Here is a 27,190-nt window from a genome sequence, read left to right as displayed (position 1 = left end):
GTCTCAGCTCAGGATTTCCTCTGCCCCATCCCGGATTCACCCCTTTTCACTTGCTGCCCCTCACTCCTGGAACCTTCTTCCCCCGCAAGCAAGAGCCATCACTTCTTTAACTAGCTTCAAAACGGAATTGAAAACCATCCTGTTCAGAGAAGCCTTCCCAGGCATTGCATAATTGTCGCTTACTATCTCATGTTCTTTTGGTGCCTGTTTATCGAACCATTTCCTGTATTGCTATGTACTGTATATGTATTATCCTACTTGAGAGTATGTATTTTCCCTGGATGAAGATTAACCTTCCATTTTGAAGCCAAACCCTCCCTCCAGTCCATCTGCCTTGGTCCAGGCCTTGGAGGTAGAGAGGAACTGCTGGACCTCTTACCCTTTCCCTCCACCGCTCCCTTCTCCTTCTGTGTCATGTCTTTTTAGATTGTAAGCCCGAGGGCAGGGAACCGTCTAACTAAAGAGATTGCATGTACAGCGCTGTGTAAATTTACAGCGCTTCATAAATAAAGGTTAATAATAATAATAATAATAATAATGAATGTGCGGATGAAAACATGCATACTAAACAAAATATTTTTATTCGTATACTATGTTGAGTGGAGGGGGGGCAGCACCCTCATGGAGATATAAAAGGGGGTCCGAAGGGTAAAAAGGTTTCAGTACTACTGCCTTAGATCATTCATTCTGAAAATGAGAGGGAAATAGTGACTCAAGGCTTGTTGTTTTGTTTCTTTACAGATGCTCAGAAAGTGAGGGAAGAAGAACAGCTTCTGCAGAGAAAAGGTTTTCCACCGGCAAAATCAAGGGAGGGAATCTGGCAGAAGAGAATTTGGGGAACAGAAAGAAAGGAGAGAGTTCTGTAAGACAACATGGTCCAAACGAGAGCCAAAAACAAGACCTTCAGGGAAAAAGCCATTCCCTCTGAGGAAAACAGTCAGACTTCGAATGAAATAACAATCCAAAAGAGAAGCCAGAGCAGTAAGAAAAAAAAGGTAGAAACGTCTACCAATAAAAGTGACAAGACTTCTGCACAACCATTTAAATGCTTTGACTGTGGGAGTACCTTCACTTACAAAGGGGTCTGGATAATACACATGAGATCCCACACTGGTGAGAAACCATTTACTTGTGAGAGTTGTGGGAAAAGTTTCTCTGCTAAGACGACTCTTACAACACATAAAAAAATTCATTCAGGGGAGAGACCACATGCATGTTCAGTTTGTGGGAAAGCATTTATTAGCAAACCAGCCCTCAGACGTCATGAAAAAATCCATTCAGGAGAGAAGCCACACAAATGTTCAGATTGTGGGAAACGTTTTGGTACCAAAAACCATCTTTGTAGACATAAAAAGATCCATTCTGGAGAGAAACTCTTTACATGCTTGGACTGTGGGAAAGGCTTTGTGGAAAGAGAGCACCTTAAAACGCATGAGAGAATCCACACAGGAGAGAAACCATATAAATGCTTGGACTGTGGGAAGAGCTTTAATTGTGGATCCAACTTGAACAGGCACAAGAAAATACACGGAAGTGAGAAACCGTATGCTTGTTCGAACTGTGGGAAAAGCTTCAGAAATAATTCAGACCTTTGTACTCATGAAAGAATCCACACTGGGGAGAAACCCTACCAGTGCCCAGAGTGCATGAAATGGTTCTCTTGCAGCTCCAGCCTTGTAACACATAGGAGGACCCACAGTGAAGAAAAGCCCTACAAATGCCTAGAATGTGGCAAATGTTTAAAGCACAAAGTAACCTGGATTAACCATCAGAAGACACACAACTACCAATGCTCTGACTGTGGGAAAAACTTCAGCCAAAGCTCAGCTCTTGAGAAACATAGAAGGAAACACACTAAACCGTTTATATGCCTTCACTGTGAGAAAAGCTTTGACCGTAGATCATCCTTGATCATTCATGAAAGGATTCACACAGGAGAGAAGCCATTTTGTTGTTTACAGTGTGGAAAGGGCTTTATCACAAAGCATAAACTCTATCGACATGAGGAGATGCACACAGGAGAGAAGCCATTCAAGTGTTCATACTGTGAAGGTATGTTTTCCACAAAACAAAACCTCATTGAACATGAAAGGCGCCACACAGGAGAAAAACCATTCAAATGTTCCCAGTGTGAAAAGAGGTTTACACAAAGAAGTCAATTTGCCAGACATGAGAAATCTCATCTGAGAAGGGGAACTTATGATTGTTCAGAATGTGGGAGAAGCTATGTTAGTCGTTCCAGCCTTCTGCAACATCAGAAGATCCACGCACGAAAGACTCCATATGAATGCTTAGAGTGCGGAAAAAGCATTTCTGCACATCGAGATCTTCAACAGCACCAGAGAACCCACATAGGAGAGAAACCGTACCAGTGCTTTGATTGTGGAAAACAATTCCCATTCAAATCAACCCTTATGTATCATGAACGAACGCACATGGGAGAGAGGCCTTTTAAATGTATGGAATGTGGGAAAGGTTTTACTAGCGGTACAGCTCTTACGAGACATAATGCAACGCATACAGGATAGATCCTATTTAAATCCTGTGTGGCGGAAGCTTCTGGTTGGAGTCTATCATTTCAGTACACAAAAGAAAAATCCACAAAGGAAAGAGAGAGATTTAATTAGGGGTGTGCAATGTGCAGCCCCCTACCATTGTTGCCCTCCCCAATTTAAATTATTCATTGAAGGAAAACTCCTTAAATACATGCCTACTTGGCTTGTAAAAGCATGAGAGAGGGTTGCAAAAGTGTCCCTTTTGCCAAGCTAGAAAAATCTGTTTGGCAAAAATGATGCTTTTACCACGCGCTCCCATGCTTTTACAAGCAGAAGGGAACAAATGTTGTGCCGGGGGAAGAAAAGAAATGAACATCCTTTTGTTGGCCTGACAGGTTTGTTTAATAATGTTACAAGTCTCTTACGCATGTGAATGCACTAGCAGAGAAAAATGGCATGCATGAACCCAGGAAGACTTTGTACAGCACCACTAACCACTACAAAATCCACACAGTTGATCCAGGGAATGGCATGGGACAATCAAATACAATTGCTACAATTAAACAATTTTAGTGAGTGATCCATGCAAAATATGACATCCCCCCCAAAATAAAAAAGGAAAAGAGAGGGGAAATGGGTATGATAAAAAAAGGTGAGAAGCAGATTTTTTAAATTTTTTTTTGGTGGGGGGGATGATTTTAGAAAAACCTAGGTCTGTGAATATCTCTAGATGGCAATGCCATAATCACAAAAAGTCAACATGGGTTTCAGAGAAACAAGTCATGCCAGACAAACCCGATCTCTTTGATAAAATTAACAGCTTGTTAGATGAAGAGAATGCTGTGGATATAGTATATATATATTGATTTAGTAAGGCCTTCGACAAGGTTTCCCATGACATTCTTGCAAACAAGCTTGTAAAATGTGGGCTAGACAAGGCAACTGTTAAGTGGATTTGTAATTGGTTGACGGGACGAACCCAAAGGGTGCTCAACATTGGCACCTTTTCATCCTGGAGAGAAGTGACCAGTGGGGTCCCACAGGGCTCTGTCCTGGGCCCAGTGCTATTCAACATCTTTATCAATGACTTGGATGACAGAATTGGGGACATGCTCATCAAATTTGCAGAGGACACCAAATTAGGAGGAATAGCTAATACCCCAGAGAACAAGATCAGAATTCAAAATGACCTGAATAGACTAGAAAGCTGGGCCACAGCTTACAAAATGAATTTCAACACGGAGAAATGTAAGGTACTGCAGTTAGGGCGGAAAAATAAAATGCACAGATATAGGATGGGGGACACCTGGATGAATGAAACTGTGTGAAAGGGATCTATGAGTTCAAGTAGAGCTAGGGATGTTCAGCCTGGAGAAGAGAAGGCTATGAGGTGATATGGTAGCCCTGTTTAAATACTTAAAAGGATCTCGAGGAGGGAGCAAGCTTGTTTTCTGCTGTTCCAGAGACTAGGACCTGGAGCAATGGATGTAAGCTACAGGAAAAGAGATTCCACCTCAACATTAGGAGGAACTTCCTGAACTCAACACATCTTTAATTTTTACACATAAAAAAGTTTGGGAACCAAAGAAGAAGAGATCTGAGCCTCCAGGTCTCATGTCCCCCTTGAGCAATTCTCATATCCCACCCAGGCAAGGTTTGAACTAAGGAACAAAGGGCTGTTTGACTGGAACAAACTCCCTTGGAGTGTAGTGGAGTCTCCTTCCTTAGAGGTCTTTAAACAGAGGCTGGATGGCCATCTGTCGGGGATGCTTTGAGATTTCCTGTATGGCAGAAGAACGTTGCCTTGAAGTATATTCCAACTATGATTCTAGGGGTTTTTTTTGCTTTAATGTTTCAATGGACATTTTTGAATCCTGCTGATTATTTTATTACTGTGAAACATCATTTTATGTATGAGAAAGCATGGTTAAGGATGTTTTAGTGCTCTCTAACATTAACTATCCAAAGTTATTCGGCTTTGATACGAGTTACATTTTTCAATGAAATGCCAATTTCTACTGTTTATTATTCCTGTTAAACATATGTAGACTGTACATAATAAAATGCACAATCAGTTGTTTCGGTTGAACTCAGGTCAATTTAGTGATTTGTTTTTATTTAAATTCCAACAGTCATCTTTACAGCAAAAGGGTTGGAAAATAGGAATAATGACCAGACTTTTAAAAAAATATATATATGAGTAATTGAAAAAATCCAGGAGCTATTAAGTCTTGGTTTAAACCATGATTTAAACCATAGTTTAAACCATTCTGGTTTAAACCCTGATGTAAGGGAAAAGCAGGTCAAACAAAAGGCTTCACCTTATTTATCTTTTTGCTCTTTGCCCAGAATTAAGAATTAAATAATTAAATATTCCTACATGAAACATTATAAAATCATTTAAAATCCATACGTAACTGAGGTATACCTTTATTATCTTTACATATATAAATGATTACCTGGCTCCTATTGATTCACTTCCTAATCACTATAGATTCTGGAATGATTATTCTCTGAGAAAATGTGTGGCTCCTTCCTCTAAAGCAGTGGTCCCCAAACTGTACCCTTTAAGAGATTTTGGATTTCAGCTCCCAAAATCCCAGAGTATGGGCCAACATGGTTGAGGAGGCTTCAGGAAGCTGAAGTCCAAAATCTCTTAAAGGGCACAGTTTGGGGACCACTGCTCTAAAGGGAGGGATCACCCGTATCTGAAAAAGAAATGGAAGGCATAGCTCTCTGACATCTCACTCAGTGCCAGTATTTGCTATGTTTTAAAGCAGGGGTGGACACTGTTGAGGGTGAAGGGGCCATATTGTCCATCCAGGGAACTTCGTTACACCTCACTATTGAATCCTAACCCCAAATGACAGCTTTTGTCCCAAATGTTCCCAGTGCCCCCTAAAGGTATGGGGAGTTAGTTTTGCCATGTTTCGCCATAGGCCCTTTTAGGAAGGGGCTTTTTAAAAAAAGCAACAGGATGACAGTAAGAGCTGTTCGACAGTGGAAGACACTCCCTCGGAGAGTGCTGCAGTCTCCTCCTTTGGAGGTTTTGAAACAGAGGCTGGATGACCATCTCTTGGAGAGTGCTTTGAATGTGAGTTCCTGCATGGCAGAATATGGTTGCATTGGATGGCCCTTGGAATCTCTTCCAACTCTGTGATTCTATGAGTCAATGACCAGGAAGTTGAACCCTGTTTAGTTTCCAGATCATATCCTGTTTAAAATAGGTCCCCTGTTGGACCAAAATGCCCCCCAGGTGGCAAAATTGTCCTCACACTCTATAAGGGACAGGGGAGAGGGGAATAACATTTTTAGCATGAGTGGACTGTAACTATCTTGAGGTTGCATGTGGCCACTGGGCATCCATCACTTCTGTCAGACTTGGTTTTAATGTGATGCTTTTTAAAGTTTTTTTTTAAAAAACAACAACATGTTGCTCTATTGTTAAATATATGGTTGGCCCTCCACATTTGCGGCTTTGACTTTTGCAGCTTTGATTATTTGCATATTTCATTGATATGTTGTTTTCCTAGAAATCTCTCATCCTTCCTGCATGACTGTATGGTCAATGTGTGCCAGAAATTGCACCGGAGGACCTAGTGATTCCTAAAGAGATTACTTCTCTAGGTATTTGTAGAGTCTCCAGCACAATTCTGTGGTCAACTTCCTTGTTTCAGTATTTGAAGGGATGTTATATTGAGGATGGAGCAAGCTTGTTTTCTGCTGCTCCAGAGAACAGGACCCAGAACAATAGATGCAAGCTGCAGGAAAAGAGATTCTACCTCAACATTAGGAGGACCTTCCTGACAGTCAGGGCTGTTTGACAGTGGAACACACTCCTTCCTTGGAGTGTAGTGGAGTCTCCTTCGTTGGAGGTCTTTAAACAGAGGCTGGATGGCCATGTGTTGGGGTGTGTGTGCTTTGATTGAGAATTCCTGCATGGCAGAAGGGGGGGTTAGATTGGATGGCCCTTGGGGTCCTTTCCAGTTCTATGATTCCAGTGGATGTTTACCATAGCGTTGCACTGGAGAACTTAAGAGATTCCTAGAGAGAATACTTCTCTAGGCATTTGTAGGGCCTCCAGCATGATTCTGTGGTCAACTTCCTCAGGTAAATTTTTGTGTGGATTTTGCAGTGGCATTCCTGACCAGGGTGTCACCCAGTGCAGGGGAGCAGCGCTTCCAGGGGGAGGGCCAAAAGCACATGCCCCCTCACCTTGTTGCCAGGCGCCAGTTAACTCACGAGTAAACTGGTGCTTGGTAGAGAGAGGGAAGTGCCTTGGGCACTCCCTCCTTGCTGGGCAGCATTTCATTCATTAAACCAACATCCAGCAGAGACAGGGGTGTCCTGTGCACTCTCCCTCCCTGCAGGCAGCATTTTCTTCATGAGTAAACCAGTGCCTGGTTAGCAGGGTGCTCTGGGCACTCTTCCCTCCCTGCCAGCGGCATCCCTACACTGGATATGAGCTGGTGTAGAGCGTGGGTCTTCCAGGGGCAGAGTGTGCTCTCTCCCCTGTGCTGCCCAGGAAATCCTGATGAGGAAAAGGATGGGATGGTGCAGGGTGGGAGGTTGGAGTGGGTGAGCATGAGTACAGTGCAGGGGGTGGGGGGGCGCATGCGGGGGAGTGCAGGGGGAGGACCCATCTGGGTGTCTTCTTTTTTTTTTTCACATTTCCAACATTTATTATTGGAATTACCATTTTTTTCTGGTGTCAAATACCACCTATAACATATTTTATAATAAACCGCCCAAACTTTCTTGAGGTGCTAAAGCAGCCTAGACTCACGGTCTGGAGAAAAGATGGGGCATAAATGAATAGATACAGTACAATTACAATACAGTGCCAAGCTGCAAAGGAGGAGAAATGAACCCCACCCCCCGCTTTCCTTCTGCATTATTACAATGATATCTGCTGGGGCTTCATTTCAGGACCCCCCATGGATACCAAAATCCATGGATGATCAAGTCCCATTAAACACAGTGACGTAGTAAAATGGCATCCCTTACATAAAACAGCAAAATCAAGGTTTACTTTTTAGCCATGGATGGTTGAATCCGTGAAAACAATTTGTGGCTGCAGAGGGCTGCCTGTATACATTGTATATAGACTAGACTATAAATTGACCTCATGTATAAGTTGAGAGCAGTTTTTGGGGCCAAAATGATGGATTTTGATATGGCCCATGGATAATTGAAGAATAAAATTTAGGGATGTACAACAAAGGATCTAAAGGATGAAGCAAAGGAAAACAATGCCAAAGAACGTACAAAATTTCAGCAGGCATAACTGTTTGTGCTCAGCCTGAGGGTTGGAGGGATGAGAAAATAGCAAGTGTGGGTCACTGCTTCCAGGGCAGATTGCGTTCTTGCTTTTCATCAGGGGATGGCTCCTTTTTAATTAAACTATTTACATTGACCTGTGGATAAGTTGACTCAGGTTTTTGGGGCCAATTTTTTGGCTAAAATTTCTAGACTTATGTATGATATACATTGCACTCATGCATGCACACACATACATGCAAAGTACTTTAACTGCCATGGAATCATTCTATAGAATCCTGGAAGTTAGGGTTTCATTCAGTGTTTAGACTTCTCTGCAAGAGAGCTCTAGTTCCTCACCAAACTACAAATCTTTGGATTCAAAATGCTGCAGCATGGCAGTTAAACCAGAATCACAGTGCTGTGATTGTATGAACCCCCCCCCCCAAAAAAAAAAAAAAAAAGCTTTGGGCTATGTACCCTTCTAGTAAATACTTCAGGGACAGCTCAAACGCTCCTTTTACCTGAGACAGTTAAATGAATGTCAAAAGTTGTTATAACAGTGCCGTGCGAAAGAGAAGAGAAGGCATGGCCTGCAGCACCACATGCTCTGCCAGAGACTGAGTCATCTGTGGACTCTTGGAAGGGCAACACCCAGTTAGAGAGAACGAAACTTCTCTTTTTCCTGTGAAGTAGCCATGGCTGTTTCCAAAGATCCCTTTAAAGGTCTCTCTGAGGAAGCCACTTGTCCTGTCTGCTTGGACTATTTCAAGGATCCAGTGATCATTACAAACTGTGGGCATCATTTCTGCAGGGCTTGCCTGCTCCGATGTTTTAGGAGACGGGATGCCAAGGCTTCCTGCCCCCAGTGCAGAACGCCTTTCAAGCGAAGCAGCCTCCTGCCCAACCGACAACTGGCTAACGTTGTAGAAATAGCTAAGGAATTTAGTGGCCAGCAAGGAGAGAAGAGGCCAAGAGTAGAAGAAAGTGTGAAAGTGTGTGAGAAACACCAAAAGCCCCTGAAGCTCTTCTGTAAGGCTGATGAAACCTCCATTTGTGAGGTGTGTGGCCTCTCCAAAGAGCACCAAGATCACGAAGTGGTTCCTGTGGAAGATGCTTTCCAAGAGTACAAGGTAACAGGAGGGGAGGTTTTCAGAGAAGGTGGGGTTTAAATAAGTGAATAGTTTTTGTGTGCCTTCAAGTCATTTCTGACTTATGGTGTCCCTAAGGCATAGGATTTTCTTGGCAGGATTTGCTCAGGGGAGGTTTGCCTTGGCTTCCCCTGAGGGATAGTTTACACCTAAGTGCACAGTCAGTCCTCTGTATCCACAACTTTTTTTATCCACAGGTTCAAATATCCACAGTTTGAAAATATATTTTTTTAAAAGATCAATTCCGAAAAGCAAATCATGATAAATAGATCCATTTTTTAAAAAAGCCTTAATGTTGCAATTTTATACATTGTGACATTGTATTTAATAGGATATTGGTTTCCAAGGGGGCAGGTGGGTCCTGGAACCAAACCCCAGGGGATACCAAGGGCCCACAGTATTATGCGAATTGCTGCGGATATTTGCACATTTGCATCAATGTTTAATTGTCTCCACTTTCCTGCATATATTTGCCTCTGTTCTCCCTCCCTCTGCTGAAAATGTGCAGCCACCCGAATCCATGCAAAGCAAATGGATGGCCACACATTTGGAAACACACATCCTTGTGGATTTGCCCAAATACTCTGGTGAAAACCGCATAGCCTTTTTTTCTGGAGTTTGAGGAGATTTTCAGCCGTCCCCGCAAAAGCCCCAAACTCCTGCGAATTGTGTGTGGCCAAATCACAATTCTAATCGACGGGGATAAGGATGATTTTAATCGTGTAGACAAGCCCCAAGATGGGACCTTTAACAGAGTATTGTAATAAATCAACTCACCTCTCGAAACAGAGGTGGAGAATGGTGTGCCTCTACGCTTCCATCATTCCTCGCCAGCAGAGCCAGTGTTGGAGGGGGTGATGGGAGTTGTGATCCAAAAGCATTTGGAAGGCTACATGTTTGTTCCACTGGATAGTCCTAAAAAAACTCCTCTTCACACAGTAATGGAAGACAAACTGGCTAGAACAGAGTTGGATTATCAGTGGTGCAATGGGAGCAAAGAAAGCCAGGATGCCATAGTGGTTTGATCATTGAACTATGACTGGAGATCAGGATTTGATTCCCTGCTCATCCATGGAAACCTACTAGATGCATTTGGGCAAGTCACACACTCTCAGCCCTATTTTGGGCAGGAGGCTGTGCAGTCTGGCTTCTGCTTTTTGAGCCATGAATTTTCCAAACCCTCTTCAAAAGCAGTCCCACATAGAGCATGGTTGCAGCACCAGGAAGTAACTATAGCCTGAGTCACCAGGAAACAAAAAATGTGCTTTCGGTTTCTTCTTTCCCTGTCTCCCTCCCCCCTCTTCCCTTGATTTCTCAATACATCCCAAAGAGTGTTTCCAGATGTACTCTTGCAGTAACAGCTAGAAAGCGCTATGATCGGGGTGAACATGTGTCATCACGGCACTGCAAAATGTAGGGCATTCAAAAAAAATGGAGGGCATTACCAAATAAATAAATTATTATTATTATTATTATTATTATTATTATTATTATTTCTATCCCGCTTTTTGCCAGGCAGTCATAAATAAAAGCTAAAAGACATCCATAGAAATGTAAATGTATGCTTCTTAATCGTAAGAATGGTAATATAATATAATATAATATAAATATATTATACTAAATTGCCACTCTACTATATCACTGAGGCACTATAACTCTACCTTATACTACTTTACATGACACAGAGTAGATTTGACTGAATATGTTTTTTAAAAAACAAAACAAAAACATGTCCAGTCAAATATATTCTGTATAATGTAATGTAGTGCAGTGCAGAATGTGTCCTGGCAGCAGCCACAACATTTTATTCTTTCTTTAATTTTGTGCCACAGTAGAGCAAAAAAGGTCTTCCCTTCTCCTTTTCCCCCTTAGAGCTATGGTGCCTCAGTGATATTGTGGTCTGGGAACTACAAATCCCAGCCTCCTCACACATCTGACCCATCTGGAAGAGTCCTGTCTCAAACAGAGAAATTTAATAGGAACTTCTATTTTCTCTTCAGGTTCAAGTCTGGAATTGCCTACAGACTCTGAAGAAGGAGAGAGAGAAAATCCTGGGATACAAAGCAGAAACAGAAAAGGAAAGTCAAGACTGGCTTGTGAGTGGCATTGTTACTGGAAAGTGGGAAAGTACTGTAGCCTATAATCAAAAATTAGAAAAAATTGAATATGAAATCATGTGTGCAATATCAGGAGCCTAGAGACAGCTTAGTTCCAGGCTTAGTCCCACCAACACAAGTATAAACAAAGACATGAGAAAGTATAAGCAGTCTGATTTGACTGACAGTAAACTCAAGCAGATGCCATGTTGAGAATACAAGCAGATGCAATCAGGAAATTGGTGCAACTGGTTGGAAGGTTCTAACACTTCCTGATCTTAGAGGAGGAGATTAGGAGACAATTAGGAGACTACTTATTTACGTAAACAAAGACCAGCCATTATCTCTTATCTCAATGGAACAGATATATCAGCTGATTAAGCTAGTTATAAAAGCTATAAAACAAGGGAGGAGAGAGAAAACTCAGATGTGCTGACGACGGAGACAAACTGATCATACTGGTAAGAGAGACAATCTATGCTAAATAGATATATAGGCAGGCTGTACAGACTGGCCATTAAGGCCGATCTGGGGGCAGAGTCGGGGAGTGGCATCCACACGAAGCATGCTCTGATTCTGCCCACAGGCCAGCGTGATGCCACATGCCGCACCACATGGCAGGCGGTGTCATGGCACTCCTCTGGTGCTGCGTTTAGAAGATGCAGCGCCAAAGGAGCACTGAAAAGCCATGACATCAGTGGCTATGGCGCCCTTTCGGCAGCACAGAATGGAACAGCTTTTTGTGGCTCCTTTTTGTGCCACAGAAAGGTGAGATTAGGGCCGCAGCATGCGATTGCCGTGGCCCCGATTGGGCACAATAAGAGGCGGTCTGTACAGTCCCTCAGTGAGTTTAAAAAAATGGTGAAAAGGTAAAGCTGTTGTTATCCAATTTTGCATCATTATTTTTGAATCACCCTGTGTTTCCCATTCTGATTGTAATGGATGCTGCTTGATATAGCAATGCCAATGGATATTAATCCCCAGAAGCCTGTGTGTTCAAGATGCCTGTTTAGAGAGGTAGAGTTCTTCAAGAGAATCAAGTACGTTCCTTGATGGATAAATAGATATGCTATGGCTTTAGATGATAATGCTCTTCTATGTGTTGTTAACTATAGCCAAAGAGGGAATAAATGTTCAGTGCTTATGAAAGTGTAATATCTGATTTGCCATATCCTGCATTGTAACTTATGTATGATACCTTTCACGCAATATAATGTAATGAATGTAAGGTGCCCAGGCATCGACTGTATCTGCACTGCAGAAATAATCCAGTTCAACACAAACTTCCATGGTTCAATGCTGTGGAATTTTGGGAACTGTAGTTTTGTGAGATACCTAGCCTTCTCTGTCAGAGATCTGCGGTGCCACAACAAACTACAGTTCTCAGAATTCCATAGCATTGAGTCATGACAGTTAAAGTGGTGTCAAATTGGATTATTTCTTCAGTGCAGATGCAGCCATTGACATCTCTGGGAGTGTGTATGTATGTACTGCACATAATAAACAAACAAAATGTTTCACATAGGGCCTGCTCATTCTTCAACATAAATATAGTGCGCCCACGTCATACGTGGGCATGCTATAGGTGGGTTTCAGCTTACTCTGAAAGCTGCACACTGGAAAAGGAAAAGGTGTGCTGTATCCAGAGCTTCCAGTACGTAAGAATGTCATGCTGAGGTATGGTGTGAATGAACCTCAGTATCTTAGTGGGGACCTTATGGCGGGTTACACACCACCATGAAAGTACGCGCAGAGCGCGTACTAGGGTTAGGAAGGGGTGGTGCTTCCGTACCCCCCAACCCTAGTACACGCTCTGCGTGTACAAAATGGCGGCGGCCGTTCCACACGGCTGCTGCCATGATGGCGTCACGAAACAAGGCGGCGCGGATGTGACGTCATCGCTCCATGCGAGGACGCTTAGTGCGCCCTTTGCACAGAGCAGGAAGGAGCTTTGTTTCAGAGTTCCTTCCTGGTTTGCGTCGCTAGGCGCAGCCTTCACACGGCTGCGCCCAGTGACGCAAGGGAGAAAGGGGCCAAGTGGCCCCTGTCTCCTCCTCCCCGCCGCCGCGGGGTGTCCTTGGGGCTTGAAGCCCCAAGGACACCCCTTTCCAGGCTGCGGGGAAGGGGCCTTTTGCCGCTTCCCTGCAGCCCAGAAAGCAGCGGATCGGGGCCTCAGCGTTCTGACCGCTGAGGCCCCGATCCGGCGGGGAAAGGCGCGCCTACAGGCCGCCCCAAAGGGGCGGTCTGTAATGCGCCTAAGATACTTCCAAATAGAAGCAATGAAACTGTGCTGCAGCAGTTGAAGGGTTTATTTACACATGATAGAAGATATAACTACAGCCATCCTTCCCAATTCGTGGACTTGAAGTCTGTGGTCTTGCCTGTTTGTGGACAGCAAGCGAGGAGGGACAAAATGGTGCACACGCAGAAGCACGCTGCCATTGAAAGCAATGATACCAATATTGTCATTTTTCCAGATTTGCAGGGGGGTTCGGAACGGATCCCCCACAAATCGAGAGGGACAACTGTAGATTTCAGAGCTCTTGGATGAAATAATAGACAGGCTTTCTCCTTCTCCAGTTCTCAGCAACAAAGCAATACAGGAACTCTCCACAGATCACTGACAAACACACGACTCCCAACACTACGCACAACTCTTATGACCCACACATGCTCTTACTGAGCTATGCCTCTTTATACCCTTGGCTGATGTGAGCTTGCTACAGGCATTACATGATACCCATTACACTTACAGTCCAGGTGCAGTCCCATTATACATTTTCAGTCTGGTTCCTTCAGGGACATGATCAGCAGACGCCTTGGCCTTTGTCACACATTACACACTCACATAATGACTGCAGTTCTGCAGATATAATAATATAACACAGCAGTGTGACAAAGAATGCTTCTTTGTGCTGGAACATGGACAAGATCTAGAGCTGTGGTTATTATACAGTGAATGGTGAGCTGCTGAGAAAGAAATGGCCTTTAGCTGTATGTATTCTTCTATTCAGCTACTGAACCTTTAGAAGGGTACCTTTCCTTTGTGACTCCCCCTCTCTCAGCCTTTTTCCTTTTGCACTACATTTTGTTTTACCCTGCTTCAGTGCAGTTTTTATTGTTTGGTATGTTAGCTATTTTGCATTATTCTGCTTGCCATTGTTATTTTTGTTCATCTCTATCTTTTGTCTGTATTTGTTTTGAATATTTTTTATTAAACACATGGTTTGTTACTTTTCAACAGAAAGGGATGAAGATTATTTATCGTAATTTTGTTTTTTTTTCTCTTTTCAATCTTATTTGTTTCAACAACGTGGTGTGTTGATGTTAACTCTGCATGTCTTGATTTTATCTTGGTCACAAGTTGGGATGCCTAGATATCCAGAAGGTGACAAGTGCAACCCCAGGCAGAAACAGATTAGCAAACAAATGGCAAAGGACCCTTAATGCCTCAGTCTAAAATTACAGGGCTGTGGTACCATACCTGTTTCAGAAGGATGGGCTCTTTTAAGTTTCTTTCTCTGTTGACGTCCTCAGATGCATAGGGTGGACTTTGATTTCCCTGCTGAATATAGCATAGCCTCCAACTGTCCTGGTTTGACAAGGGCAGTCCAGATTAATCCTCTCTTGTCCCACTTTTTCAACTGCCTTTAAAATGTCCCAGTGTCTCTCTCCTCCTCCCATTTCCCCCCTTTGTCCTCAACATACTTTAATTGCTGTAAACTGACTTCAAAGTACAAAAGGAGTTTGCATTCAGGGGAAAGGAGAGGAGGAGGGGGAATTTTGTCCTTCCCAGCAGCTTCAGGCAAAAGGAGACTGCTGCAGCCTCTCCTATGTTGTTACTCTTCCTTATTAATATACTATGCTATCTTGACCACACTGGTATTGCTTGACCATGTGCCCTGTTTTTCATCTGAAATTTTGGATGGTATAATACTGGGATAGTTGTGTTTGGTTTATATGATTAAAACTATTTAAATAGAGCAATGTAATTCTATATTTCTCTTTGTACAGTCAGCCCACGCCATACGTGGATGTCATTTATGAGGCTTTCAGCTTACACTGAAGCTGCGCTACAATTAAATGAATGGCATGTGCGTTGCATGTACACACCCCATTATTTTCATTGGGTGTGAGCATACAAAGTTTCCCTCTTATGCAAGGGCGTCCGAAATGGATCCCCCAAATAAGGGGAGGGCTAACTGTACTGTGAAACAATCCCTGTATTTTCTGTTTGTATTTGTTTGTTATGCAACAGCCATTGGTTACAACCAATAAATATCTGGAAACTGAAAATCACTTGGCCCCCATGAATCCCATTTTGATAGAAAGGAGGTATATACATCCAATAAATGCATAATGTTGATGTGAACTCTGTGAAGAGATACAGTTGCCTTTCCTAGGGAATTCTCATTATTTTCTTCCTGATGCTCCAAAGGGAATTTACGGTTTCTTTGCTTTCTACTTTCATGACCTAGATACGAACAGAAGCAGAGATGGGAAAGACGGTGGCCAAATTCAGAGAATTACGCCATTTTCTGAAAGCACAAGAGTGCTTTCTGGTGGCCCAGATGGAAGATGTGAAGAATGAGATCGCAAGAAGAAGGGAGGAGCACATGACTCAGTTCTCCAAGGAATTATCATCTCTTGAAACTCTAATCTGGGAAATAGCAGAAAAGCACCAACAACCAGCAAGTGAATTCTTCCAGGTAAGGACAGGCCATGAGGAGTCAGGATGGAGTGGGTAGGGTTGCCATAGGTCAGGACCTCCAAACTGGGACAAATGTAGGACAAATGTAGAACAAAATTTTCAAATGGAGGACACATTTTGAAAAAATGGAGGACGCTAAAAAAATTGATGGTTTTTTAAAAAAATTTCATATAAATGCATGTTTCTTAGGCATGATAAAAATGGAGGACATTTGGCATTATTCCTAGACAGATGGCAGAAATGTGCTTCCCTTTCTGGCCAAAAACCAGAAGAGGAGGAAGAGTGGAAGAAGCAGAGGAGGAGGAAGCGGAGAAGAAGAAAAGGAGGAACAAGAGGAGGAGGAGGAGGGGTAAAGGAGGAGGAGGAGGAAGAAGAGGAAGTAGAGGAAGAAAAAGGGGAGGAAGAGGGGAAGGATGAGGTGGAGAAGAAGAGGTGGAGAAGAAGAGGAGGAGGAGGAAGAAGAGGAAAAAGAGGAGGAAGAAGAGGAGGAGGAGAGGAGACAGAAGAAGAGGAGGAGGAGAAAGAAGAAGAAAGGCTCTTTCTCCTGCCTTGAAGCCTCCCTTGCAGGCGGAGGAAGCTTCAAGGCAGGGGGAAAAGGGTCTCCCCTCACGGAGAGACCCTTCCTCCCCGCCTTGAGGCTTCCCTGGCGGGCGGAGGAAGCTTCAAGGCAGGGGGAAAAGGGTCTCCCCTCACGGAGAGACCCTTCCTCCCCGCCTTGAGGCTTCCCTGGCCGGCGGAGGAAGCTTCAAGGCAGGGGGAAAAGGGTCTCCCCTCACGGAGAGACCCTTCCTCCCCGCCTTTAAGCTTCCCTGGCTGGCGGAGGAAGCTTCAAGGCAGGGAGAAAAGGGTCTCCCCAAGGTGAGACCGTTCCTCCCTGCCTTGAAGCCTCCGTGGCCGGCGGGGAAAGCGGCAAGGGAGGGGAAAAGGGCCTTGCCGAGGCAAGACCCTTTCCCCTGGCCCTCCCAGGCCGCCTCCCTGGCCGGTGGAGGAGGCCAAGCAGGGAACGAGCCTTGCTGAGGCGAGGCTCTTTTCCCTGCCTGGCGTCGGTGGGGGGGGGGGGGGGTCCCGGGGGCGGGGCCAAACCGGGGCGGGACCGTGTGGCCACGCCCCAAACCAGGAAAGTCCCGCCCCCAGGCGGGATATGGCAACCCTAGGAGTGGGCCACTTCAGATTTCAGGTTGGAGGTAAAATTTCTGACTCTTACCCATAGGTAATGTTGATCTGATCAGGATTAAGGACAAAGTGGGAGTCAAAGGGGCAAAACCCTTGAGGCCTAGACTTCTTCAGGGCCTTACTATTTAATGCATCTGTTTAAAAGAAAAAGCTACCCTTAGCAGCTGTTTTCAAGAATTTTGGAACCTGAGGGATTACAACTTTGAAGTTTTTTGTTTGCTAAAAAAAATCTGTTTCTGTTGTAACGCAAACTGTTTAAGCAGACATCCCATTAAATATTGTATATGCTCATGTATAAGTCTACACATACTAGTCATGTAATAGCCTCCCAAAACCTGAGTCGACTTATCTACAGGTCAGTATACTGTAACTCTTATTTAATAAAGGAACCATCCCCTTTGGGTTACACAGAGTGTAATCTGTTCTGGAAGACTCCCTTCTACTTTCACCATCCATCCAGCTTTTAGGATGAGCACAATCAGTTGTGTTTGCTGGAATTTTGTAAGGTTTTTTGGCATTGTTTTCCATTGGTTCATCTTTTACATCCTTTGTTATGTGCCCCTAAGTTTTACTCTCAATTTATCCATGGTTCAGATCAAAATCTGCCCTCAGCTTATGCATGAGGTCAATTTATAGTTGAATATATACAATAAAAAGGACCAGATTTACCTCACTGCTTGTGTGTGTGTGTGTGTGTTGTGTGGTTGTTGTATTTTTCCTGGCCAACAGATACACTCATATCTATTTCAGCTGTTTAAAACAGCTGAAATATTACTGTTTAAAATAGATCAGTCACTGCATTTTTCTTTTTCTTTCCAGGATATTCGAACTACCTTGCAGAGGTACGTAAAACATCATGCTACCCAAATACTACCCATATCTCATGCTTCTGCTTTTGATGAAGAAATGCTCCCCCCCATATCTCCCCCATGGGGAGAGAATTTTAGAGCCGGGGGGGGATCTCTGAATGTCTCTGGTTTTATTCTTGTACAACCAATTTTATTTTATTTTATCTCCCTGCTCCATTTGTCTGCCTTGCAATACCTTAATACACTTTTTAATTTTTGTTTTTATTTATATCCCACCTACTTTGATTAGGACCGAGGTGGCTTACAGTGAAAAACAGTCACAACATAGGAAAATATACAATAGTCCCAAGTTCTCCCCTCCCTCCCTTAAAATAACAATTAAATCACAGTTATATTTAACATCCATACTAAAAAGATTAATTAAAACAAATAAAAACAAACAAACAAACAAAAACCAGAGGGTGAGGTGTGAGAAAATCAATAGGCTACATAATAGTCTACTCAGTGGGTGGCTGAACTATTCTGGAAACACCTTAATTCATTTACCGTTGTCATACTTGCAATAGAAAATCCAAAACCCAAAAGATGGTTGCAAGCATCTTTGGAAAAAAAAAACTTTTATTAAACCAATTCAAATGGGACATAATACAGATTCAATGAAGGGCTGATTCATTCCATGATTTACAATTAAAAATGGGACAATGAGATTGACAAATAATAACATCTCTTCACAAATTGAAATGTGCTTGAGGAGGAAGCATTGTTCTGATATTATGAACAATATAGTTATTGACTATTAACAAATTAGCCACTAATAATATCTCTTCACAAAATGAAATGTGCTTGGGAAAGAGGTATCGTAATAATGTTATGATTAATATTGGTTACGAATGGAGATAACACATTGTATGATTCTAGACTCTGCCTATACATGTCTTTGCTTGTTGACCTTTTCTCAAATTTTTAAAAACGTTTGGGATATCACCAACTGGATTAATGGTTTAGAGACCGCTAGGTCATCTCCAAACAGATTGAGTAAAGTCTTATATTTCTTAAACCTCAGAGTTCTTCATCTTGCCTGATCGGATTTGCTAATGGTTCAGTAACAAAGGCAAATAAAACAAGGGACTGAGAGCACTTCTTTCTGGTGCCCCTGTTTATTTGGCCAAGCAAAGAGTCCATATCATTTGTCTGTATCACTGTATTATAGCTGCCATAAAGAAGATACAATACCTTAAGGAAATAATTGGTGATATCCATAGCTTTGAATAGATTGAAGATGTGCTTCCTTTGTTAGATTAAAAATATGCAATAGCTATTGTTTTTGTTCTATGAACAGTTATATAACGGATCACATTAAGCAATCTGTGAAGTGGGTCCATTATTTGTCTGTTTTTAATCAATCCAAACTGATCTTTTTGTATGTATGTATTTGCCAGAGTGTATATTCCCTATTACCATGTATAGATGTGAGAGCTGAACAATTAGGAAACAAGATAGGAAGAAAATCAATTCATTTGATGGAGTATACTTAAAAAAAACCTTACACTAGTTAAGCTTTACGATCATTTTGTTTCATTGCTAAAATCCCCTTTTCTCTTGCTTGATCTCTCTTGAACTAGTGTCTTGGAATAATAGTTGTGTTTACTTGGTGCGGTGGCAAAATTTACTGGGTCTAAGACCCAGGAAATGCTTTGGTATGAGGAAATGCCATATGGATGATAACAAACACCAAAATAAAATCTGTTTTGCACAGGAACAAAACCAGGGACTTCCAGAGACTTTTATCCATCTGGAGACAGCCAGAGCCAGGCATTATGTTTCAATAAATAAGGAATCGCTAAAGTTGGGGAAAAGCAATGGAGTCATTTAAATTCCAGATAGATTATATTCAGAAACACACACAGTTTTTAAAAAGATAAAAGAATTTGGTCAGAATATCCCTATTTCTATGATAGGAAGAGGTGACATCAAGAGGAGACAACTGGCTTTTTAGAAAACTACTTGTGTTGAAGGGATGGTGAACTGACTGTCATTTCTTTTTGCCAGGTGTGAAAAGAAAGAGACGTTCAAGGATCCTGTGGTTTTAACTACTGCCTTGAAGTGGCAGGTCTGGGAATTTTGTGATTTAAATCCATTTTTGGATAATGTCATCAAGGGATTCACAGGTAATTAAAAATGGTTACAAGGATTATATACCAGACATGTTGCATTGGCCATACAAGAATGTGTGATAGGTTCCTGGTCCTTTATGATACTAGTAAAGAAAGAAAAATGAGAAACTGGAGTGTTAACTAAAACAGCGATCCTGCCATTATCTCCTCCCATTTTTTTCAAGACTGGTGCTGTATTTGCACTGCAGAAATACTGCCATGGCTCAATACTATGGAATTTTTAATGCCACAATAAACTACACATTCTAGAATTCCATAGCATTGAGTCAAGGCAGTTGAAGTGGTGTCAAACTACATTAATCCTGCATTCAATGGCCTGTTACAGACTGCCAAAATAAAGCTGCTTCGGGTCTCTTTGGAGGTATGCTATTTAAATGATGCATGCATCCTAAGAATCCGGAAGCTGCACCAAAGCTGCGCTCCAGTGCTTAAGAATGGAGTGTGGCTTTGGCGCGACCTCCGGACTCTTAGGACCCATGCATCATTTAAATAGCATACCTCCAAAGAGACCCGAAGCAGCTTTATTTTGGCAGTCTGTAACAGGCCAATTAAAAGCTTTCCATTCTAAAAGCTGCTGTGAATCAAAATGTATTTGCAAGCTGACAGAAGAACAGTGGGCCATCCTGGCCTCCTTGTGGAGGGAGTTCCCAAGTCTAGGGGCAGCCACAGAGAAGGAAGGCCCTCTCTTGTGCTCGTACCAGCCCTACCTGTTAAGGTGGTGGGACTGAGAAAAGGGCCACTCATGTGGATCTCAGAGTCTGGGCAGGCTTGTACTGGGAGATGCGGTCTGTCAGATAGCATATCCCTAAGCCACATTGAGCTTTATAAGTAGTGTCCAGAGACTCACTGGCAGCCAGCAGACCTGTTGCCACAAAACCTGATCTTTCAAGGCACCTTCTCTTGGTGAAAATGCCATTTTGGACCCTCACCTGATTCTCCATTCTTCTCTCAGTAGCCTTTTCCCCCTTGAACTGTGTCTAAGACAGATCAACCCAAAAATGACAAATCTAACTTTATGGCTTGAGTGTATTATAGTTGAATGTATAGGCTTGATTTGTTCTTGGACCCATTTATTTATTTCTCTTTTTGGCAGTCCATGTATCCATCTAACTCATGCTAAGAACACATTTGGAGGTCTAAATCCGTCCATTCCCCTAGTAAGGCCTCCCTCATTTAGAGTGATCTGCACCATGACTCAAATGTGCTATGTTTGTGCCCATATTTGTTTTGAGCATCATTCTGTGATGTCAAGTCACTTTCCCCCTTCTTTCTCTAGGCACTCTGACATCTGGATTTCAGCTGCAAAAAGGTAAAAAAAATTGGGGGGGGGGGGGACTGATGAAGGACCAAACCTTAAAAAACATATATTCTGAATGTTGTCTGGTGTTTCAGTGGAGTTCATCCTTTATGCCCTAAGGATTCTGGAACCATAACTTGCTTCACTATGAGTTCCATGCCTGTCTTGATTGGATTCCAGTGGTTTAAAAAATAACACCAATAACATCTTTGACATTAGATCTTATGGAAAAACCTTGTTAGATTAAACTGTCCTAAAGAAGTTTGAGCTCTTGTGATATAACACCTAGGGTTTTGTTGGGTTTTGTTGATGGTTGTTGCCTCGATATCCATATGTTTTATCATTTTCAGGGCTGTTTGTACCAGTTTTTGGATTTGGTAATGTTATACTTTGAAGGGCAAACTTTGTCCCTTCTTACAAAACTTACAAGACTTACAAAAGGAGTCTTAGAATTATATTGCTATGTAGACAGACCTTGTAACACCTTTGAAACTGACTTTCAGTCTCAAAGGTGCTAAAAGATGTCTCTATGTACTGATTCTACAGACTATCATGGTTATATATATATATATATATATATATATATATATATTTGAATTGCTTTAATGCAACAAGTATAAGAATTCTGCTTTTCTGATGAAAATTATCTTCAGTTTCCAAATTTCTAGCATTGCAGAATGAGACATGAACATGTTCACATATAGAAGTTTTACATTTGTTGTATTTGCATTCTCTTGGTCATTTTGCCTTTCCAGTATTACATGCTCAACTGCAATGTTAGAAATTTGGAGACTATAAAGGAAAATGTAATGGGGGTAGAATTCTTATGTGGGGGACATTTTATACATCCATATAAATAACATTCCTGAATAAGCCCCATTCAGATGACACCAACAGGAGGGGCTGTTTACCAATATCAAAAACTTTCTCAAGGTCTGACTGACATGGCTGTGCCCTGATAATTTCTGTAGCCAGATCCAGTCCCAAAGGTGAGTGCCAAGGTCATCTACATTCTGTTATCTCTTGCGTTTCCCTCCCTTCCAGGATTTGTAAGCAAGTAGGCTTAAGACAATATGTTTTTGCTTTTTTGGAGAATGAAACAATTGGCTGGAAAATGTCATCTTGAATTAATTACATAGCCTCAGGCAAGCTACTCCTACTCAACCTCTGCACCCTCCCATCTTAAATATAAGTGACTGACAATTTGCTAATTTAAAACTAGACAACTAACATGTGTGAACTTCTCTGAAGACTAAGCCTGGAACATGTGATACAAAATTTGTTGAAGTGTGGAAACATGAAGGCTTGGGGGCAGATTTTTTTCTGTTTTTTCTGAAACCATTTTTCCCTGGAGAAAAATTGATTATGAAATATTTTCTTTTAGAAAGATAGATAAAAATGTTTAAGGCAAGGTATTCTTACATCTACTTCCCTCACGTCACCTCCAAAAATACGCTGCAGCTACACTTACTGTTATTATTGTTGTTATTTTATTACTTATATCCTGCCTTTCTCTCAGTATAGGGAATCTAGGCACTATGGAGGACTTGAGTAAACAAAATAATAAATTTTGTCTACTTTATTGTCATAGATGGTTTCTTCTATTTTTCTATTGGGTTTTTCCCTTGCTTGTCATAAACAGGCAAAACCAAAGAGATTCCTTGTACTTCAGGTAGCTCTGGTGTGTGTAGATATATAATTACAATAGTACGTATACTTTCTAATTATTTTCTAAGTAAACTGTAGTTTTAATATCTTGTTTTTGTATGCCTTCAAGTCATTTCTGACTTACGGCAACCCTAAGGTGACCCTATCATGGGGTTTTCTTGTCAGGATTTGTTCAAAGCGCATTTGTCATTGCCTTCCTCTTTGGCTGAGAGTGTGTAACTTGCCCCAGGTCACCCAGTGGGTTTCCATGGCCAAGGAAGGATTCAAACCCTGGTCTCCAGAGTTATAGTCCAATGCTGAAACCACTGTGCCATGATTGCTCCCATTTTAATATATTAAGCAACATATTTATTTATCAATTTTATACCAAATAAAGTTATACATGTATTTTGTGTTCCTAAAACAACTATGACTTGCAATCTGTAATTGGTGCTAAAATAGGATTTTTCCTTTTTCATTTTTTTTCCTGCAAAAGAAATCAGGGGGGGAAAAAATCTCCTCCATGGCTTGAACATTTCCAGAAATTGTACGTCTCAGTGAAAGTGCTGTCAGTAGGATGTCTTGCTTGGATGACAGGAAGGGAGAAGCTTTTCCTATCATTTGCATAGATTCAAAGATGCTTCTTCCAGCTGATGATACTTTACATCTGCTTCCTTCCTCAACAGCAAAGGTGACTCTGGATCCAGACACAGCCCATCGCAATCTCATTCTGTCCGAAGATTGTCAAAGTGTGAAATACGAAGACAACCCTCAAGTTGTGCCGGACAGTCCTGAGAGGTTTGATCTGCTTGCGTCTATCTTGGGCTGTCATGGATTCACAAGAGGCAGACATTTCTGGGAAGTCGATGTGGGCAGTGAGGATGGATGGGCTGTAGGGGTGGCCAGAAAGTCTGTGGGGAGGAAGGGAGTCATCACCTGTAATCCCATGGAAGGGATATGGGAGATGTGGAAGTGGGAAAGAGACTACCTAGAGTCCTATGCCGGCCCTCCTATCCCGGTTCAGGCCCTGAAGAAGGAGCCCAGGAGGATTCGAGTGACTCTGAACTATGAAGGGGGCCGGGTGGCCTTCTATGATGCTGAGACGGCAGCCTTGATCTTTGAATACCCACCAGCCTCTTTCTTTGGAGAGACCCTCCTCCCCTTCTTTTATGCATTCAATAAAGCCCACCTCACACTCTGTCCATAAGGATGGAGAAGAGATCAGCTTGCATAAGCTGGCTATGGTTGTGTTGAAGAGGGAATCCCCTTGACAATGGACAAAAAGCACTGAATGAGTTTTTACTTATAGATAAGCCTGCCACATTCTTGAACAGAAAACAGAAGGTAGTGAGAACCCTGTCTTTTATATCCTCTCCTGACCTTCTGCCGGAAGTAAGAACAAAGGAAGAAAAAAGAGACCCAGGGCATGTCCTCCCATTTGGGAGTGGGGGTTTTGGATTTTGTTGTACTTTGCTGCTTGGCCAACACAGCTACTGCTGGATGTGTTTTCTGGATTTTAAGATACCAAATTTAGCTGCGACAAGAGCATCCTTAGGACTGGAGCATGGCTTTGGTGTGGCTTCTGGCCTCTTAGGACGCATGCATCATTTAAACAGCATACATCCAATGTGACTGGAAGCAGCTTTATTTTGGCCTGTCTGTTTGGGCCCCTTGAGAACTTAAATAGTCTTTGCCTAAGAAACGGACAGTTAACTTCACACAAGATGAGGACAGCGGGATCTCAAGAGAAGTTCCTTAGCAACATCCCTGCTTCACTTTCGGCAGCAGATAAAAATATTTTTATGCCTCTAAGCTTTCTCATAATGACATGGGTGCTGTATAAGATTGTATAAGAGTTTTATATAGAGTTTTAAAATTTTAATATGTCCCGTTTTTAACTTTTTTTAAAAAAAAAAGTGGTTTAAACTTTGTACCTTTTATTATTTTAACCTGGACTGTTTTACATTTTGTCAGATGCCTTGAGTCCCTATACTGGGAGGAAGGCAAGATATAAATGAATAAAATAATAATAATAATAATAATAATAATAATAATAATAATCCACCTGTCACCATTTAGCTTCTTGTGTGAAGCTTGCCATTTTATTGCCTGTCTTTTATTGTCCGTTGTCCTCTGTCTTTACATGGCTAATAAAGGGAGTGGCCTCTGCTGCATCGAAATCCCTCAATACCATCTTGACTGAAACATCTCAGATAGAATGTAGGCCTGTAACATTGTCACCATTTCCCTCCTCTATGATTTTTGACATCTTTGCTAATGAAGAAAGTAGTGAATCTTTGAAAGCTTGCATCATGTATTTTATGCTTTGGCGAGGGGTTCAAAATTTTGTATTTTGTTACAGTATATTTTGCTGCTTGGCCAACATGGGCAACCCAAATATGTTCCCATTTCATCCGTGATCATCTTTGCTCTCACAAAAGAGCAGCTGCTGGATTTTTTTCCTCCAAGGGGATTCCTATGCAAGCCTGCCTAAACTTTACAATCTATGGAGCAAGCCATTGTCTTGGTTCTGCCATCTTCACAAACTCATCTGGCAGCAAGACTAAGGGCTTTCTTGGTGGCTGCTCTCAGGTTTTGGAATGCCTTCCTTGGGGAAGCCAGGATAGCTCCTCCTTTGCTGTGAATGAGCAAATGAATACTTTCCTATTCCTATAGGCTTTTGGAAGCCGGCTGGAAAGGCATTAAACAGTGTGCTGTCCCAATGATTTTAAAATCTTTTTTGGTCTTTCTAATTGACAATTGCACAATGGTTTTAATTCTGTGGATAGTTTATGTTACATTGATTTGAAAAAGGCCGCCTTGAGTCCCTATATTGGGAGAAAGGCAGGATATAAGAAAATAAAAATAAGTTAATTGAACAAAACATTTTTGTATGTTTTTACTCTGGCCTTTTAATGTGTTTTTCTCTGTTTGTTTTATTTTTAAAAATCTGAGTATCAATTTTAGGGGAAAGGGTGAAAAAGAAAGGATGGAAAAGAAAGGAATAAGCAAACAAACACATATGGTAGAACATCTAGGGCAGCCCTCCTATTTTATGGAAGGTTGCCATTAGCTAAGGGAAACCAATGGGTCTCTCTCCTAGCCTATGCTCTTTTGAGGGAAGGAGCACATGCTCTGCAACTAACAAAAGTGAGGACTGAACTAATTTGGCCAGTAAGTTTGCAGTTCCCTTCTTGCACTGTATTGAAACCAGACTGTAACTCCTTGCAAGAACCGACTTGGGCTCTGTACAGTTGTTTGAGCTGGGCAGAGAAGAAAACTGACAGAAAGAATGTTAAATGACATGAGATGTGGGGCTGGAGAAGAGTGCTGAGGATCCAGTGGATAGTCGAAATGACAAATGGGTCCTTCAACAGATCATGCCTGAACTCTCCCTGGAAGCCAAGATGACTAAATTGAGACTTTGTACTTTAGCCACATCATGAGCAGGCAGGACTGATTGGAAAAGACAACGATGCTGGGAAAGGTGGAGGGAAGACTGCATGCCAGATGGATGGACTCGGTCAGGGAGACCACAGGCTTGAGCCTGCAGGACTTGAGCAGAGAGGTAGAGGATAGGGGGACTTGGAGATGTCTGGATCACAGGATTGCCATGAGTTGAGGTCAACTTGAAGGCACCTAACAACAACAACAAGCCTCATCCTATGGAACCCTGGTATTTGTCATTTTACAAGGTCTTTTATAGCCTTTTCTACTAAAATGTGCTGGAGCCTCACCAAACTGCAAACCCCAAGATTCTGTGGGATAGTGCCAAGGTATCAGACTGCATTATTTCTACAGTGTACATGCACCCCGTGTCAGACCTACAAACTGAACATGTGTAAAAGCCCAATTTCGGTTAGTAAAACATATTTGTGATGGGGAAAAATGAGAAAACTGGAATCTTACATCTGGCAGCCATTCATCATCAGCCCAATGTAATTAATCATTAGACTGAGTAGTTAATAAAAGCTAGATGAATGGTTGTAGATGTTAATTACAGAGGAAGTGGCTTTCTTGGTGCAGTTCAACAGCTGACTCAGTTGTCACACAGAGTCTGGAAGATGCTGTTCTGAGCAGTTTGCACCCAAGGGCTACTTCCAGATGTAGTTTCTTATTTGTGACAATGTGTGTTGAACATTCAGGCTAGAAAGGGCAGAAGTTTGTTGCGGGTAAGAAAATTTTAAATCAGAGGCAAGTAGCTCACATATAAAAAGAGGGTTAGAATTTATGATTGGAGGCCATGCACAGTTTATTTTGGCTGTGTGGTCTTTACTATAGCAACTAAACAATATAGCAAATATAGCAGTTGTATCTCTGAGTGTCACATCCTTCCATGGCTAGACAACAGACATGGGGGATTTTATCCCATAACAAT

At 42.1% G+C, this 27,190-nt stretch overlaps 2 protein-coding genes across 2 annotated transcripts; both read left to right on the top strand.

Moving 5' to 3' along the window:
* The first annotated feature begins 746 nt into the window (after nt 1-746).
* Nucleotides 747-2,709, top strand: LOC149320839 (uncharacterized). The gene has a single exon (XM_089505095.1). The coding sequence runs from the start codon at nt 873-875 to the stop codon at nt 2,526-2,528; it is 1,656 nt and encodes a 551-aa protein (XP_089361221.1). The 5' UTR covers nt 747-872; the 3' UTR covers nt 2,529-2,709.
* Nucleotides 2,710-8,452: 5,743 nt separating this feature from the next.
* On the top strand, nt 8,453-25,686 carry LOC149320838 (zinc finger protein RFP-like). The gene is made up of 7 exons (XM_089505428.1): nt 8,453-8,887; nt 10,906-11,001; nt 15,480-15,710; nt 17,705-17,727; nt 19,744-19,862; nt 21,145-21,177; nt 23,499-25,686. Exons 1-7 carry the CDS (start codon nt 8,453-8,455, stop codon nt 24,017-24,019), a joined length of 1,458 nt encoding a protein of 485 aa, XP_089361554.1. The 3' UTR covers nt 24,020-25,686.
* The last annotated feature ends 1,504 nt before the right edge of the window (nt 25,687-27,190 follow it).

This window comes from Sceloporus occidentalis, unplaced genomic scaffold (genome assembly GCF_023333645.1).
Source record: "Sceloporus occidentalis isolate IW3139 unplaced genomic scaffold, rSceOcc1.0.p SCAF_1, whole genome shotgun sequence".
In the NCBI taxonomy this organism is placed as follows: Eukaryota; Metazoa; Chordata; class Lepidosauria; order Squamata; family Phrynosomatidae; genus Sceloporus; species Sceloporus occidentalis.
Note: the sequence above shows the minus strand (reverse complement) of the source record. Positions and strands in the feature narration are given on the sequence as shown.

Excerpts from the sequence above, each read along its gene's own strand:
- LOC149320839 (XM_089505095.1), top strand. The coding sequence starts at position 873 with ATGGTCCAAACGAGAGCCAAAAACAAGACCTTCAGGGAAAAAGCCATT.
- LOC149320838 (XM_089505428.1), top strand. The coding sequence starts at position 8,453 with ATGGCTGTTTCCAAAGATCCCTTTAAAGGTCTCTCTGAGGAAGCCACT. Across the intron at positions 15,711-17,704 it reads CAGCAAGTGAATTCTTCCAG|GATATTCGAACTACCTTGCA; the intron begins GTAAGGACAGGC and ends TTTTCTTTCCAG. Across the intron at positions 21,178-23,498 it reads TGGATTTCAGCTGCAAAAAG|CAAAGGTGACTCTGGATCCA; the intron begins GTAAAAAAAATT and ends CTTCCTCAACAG.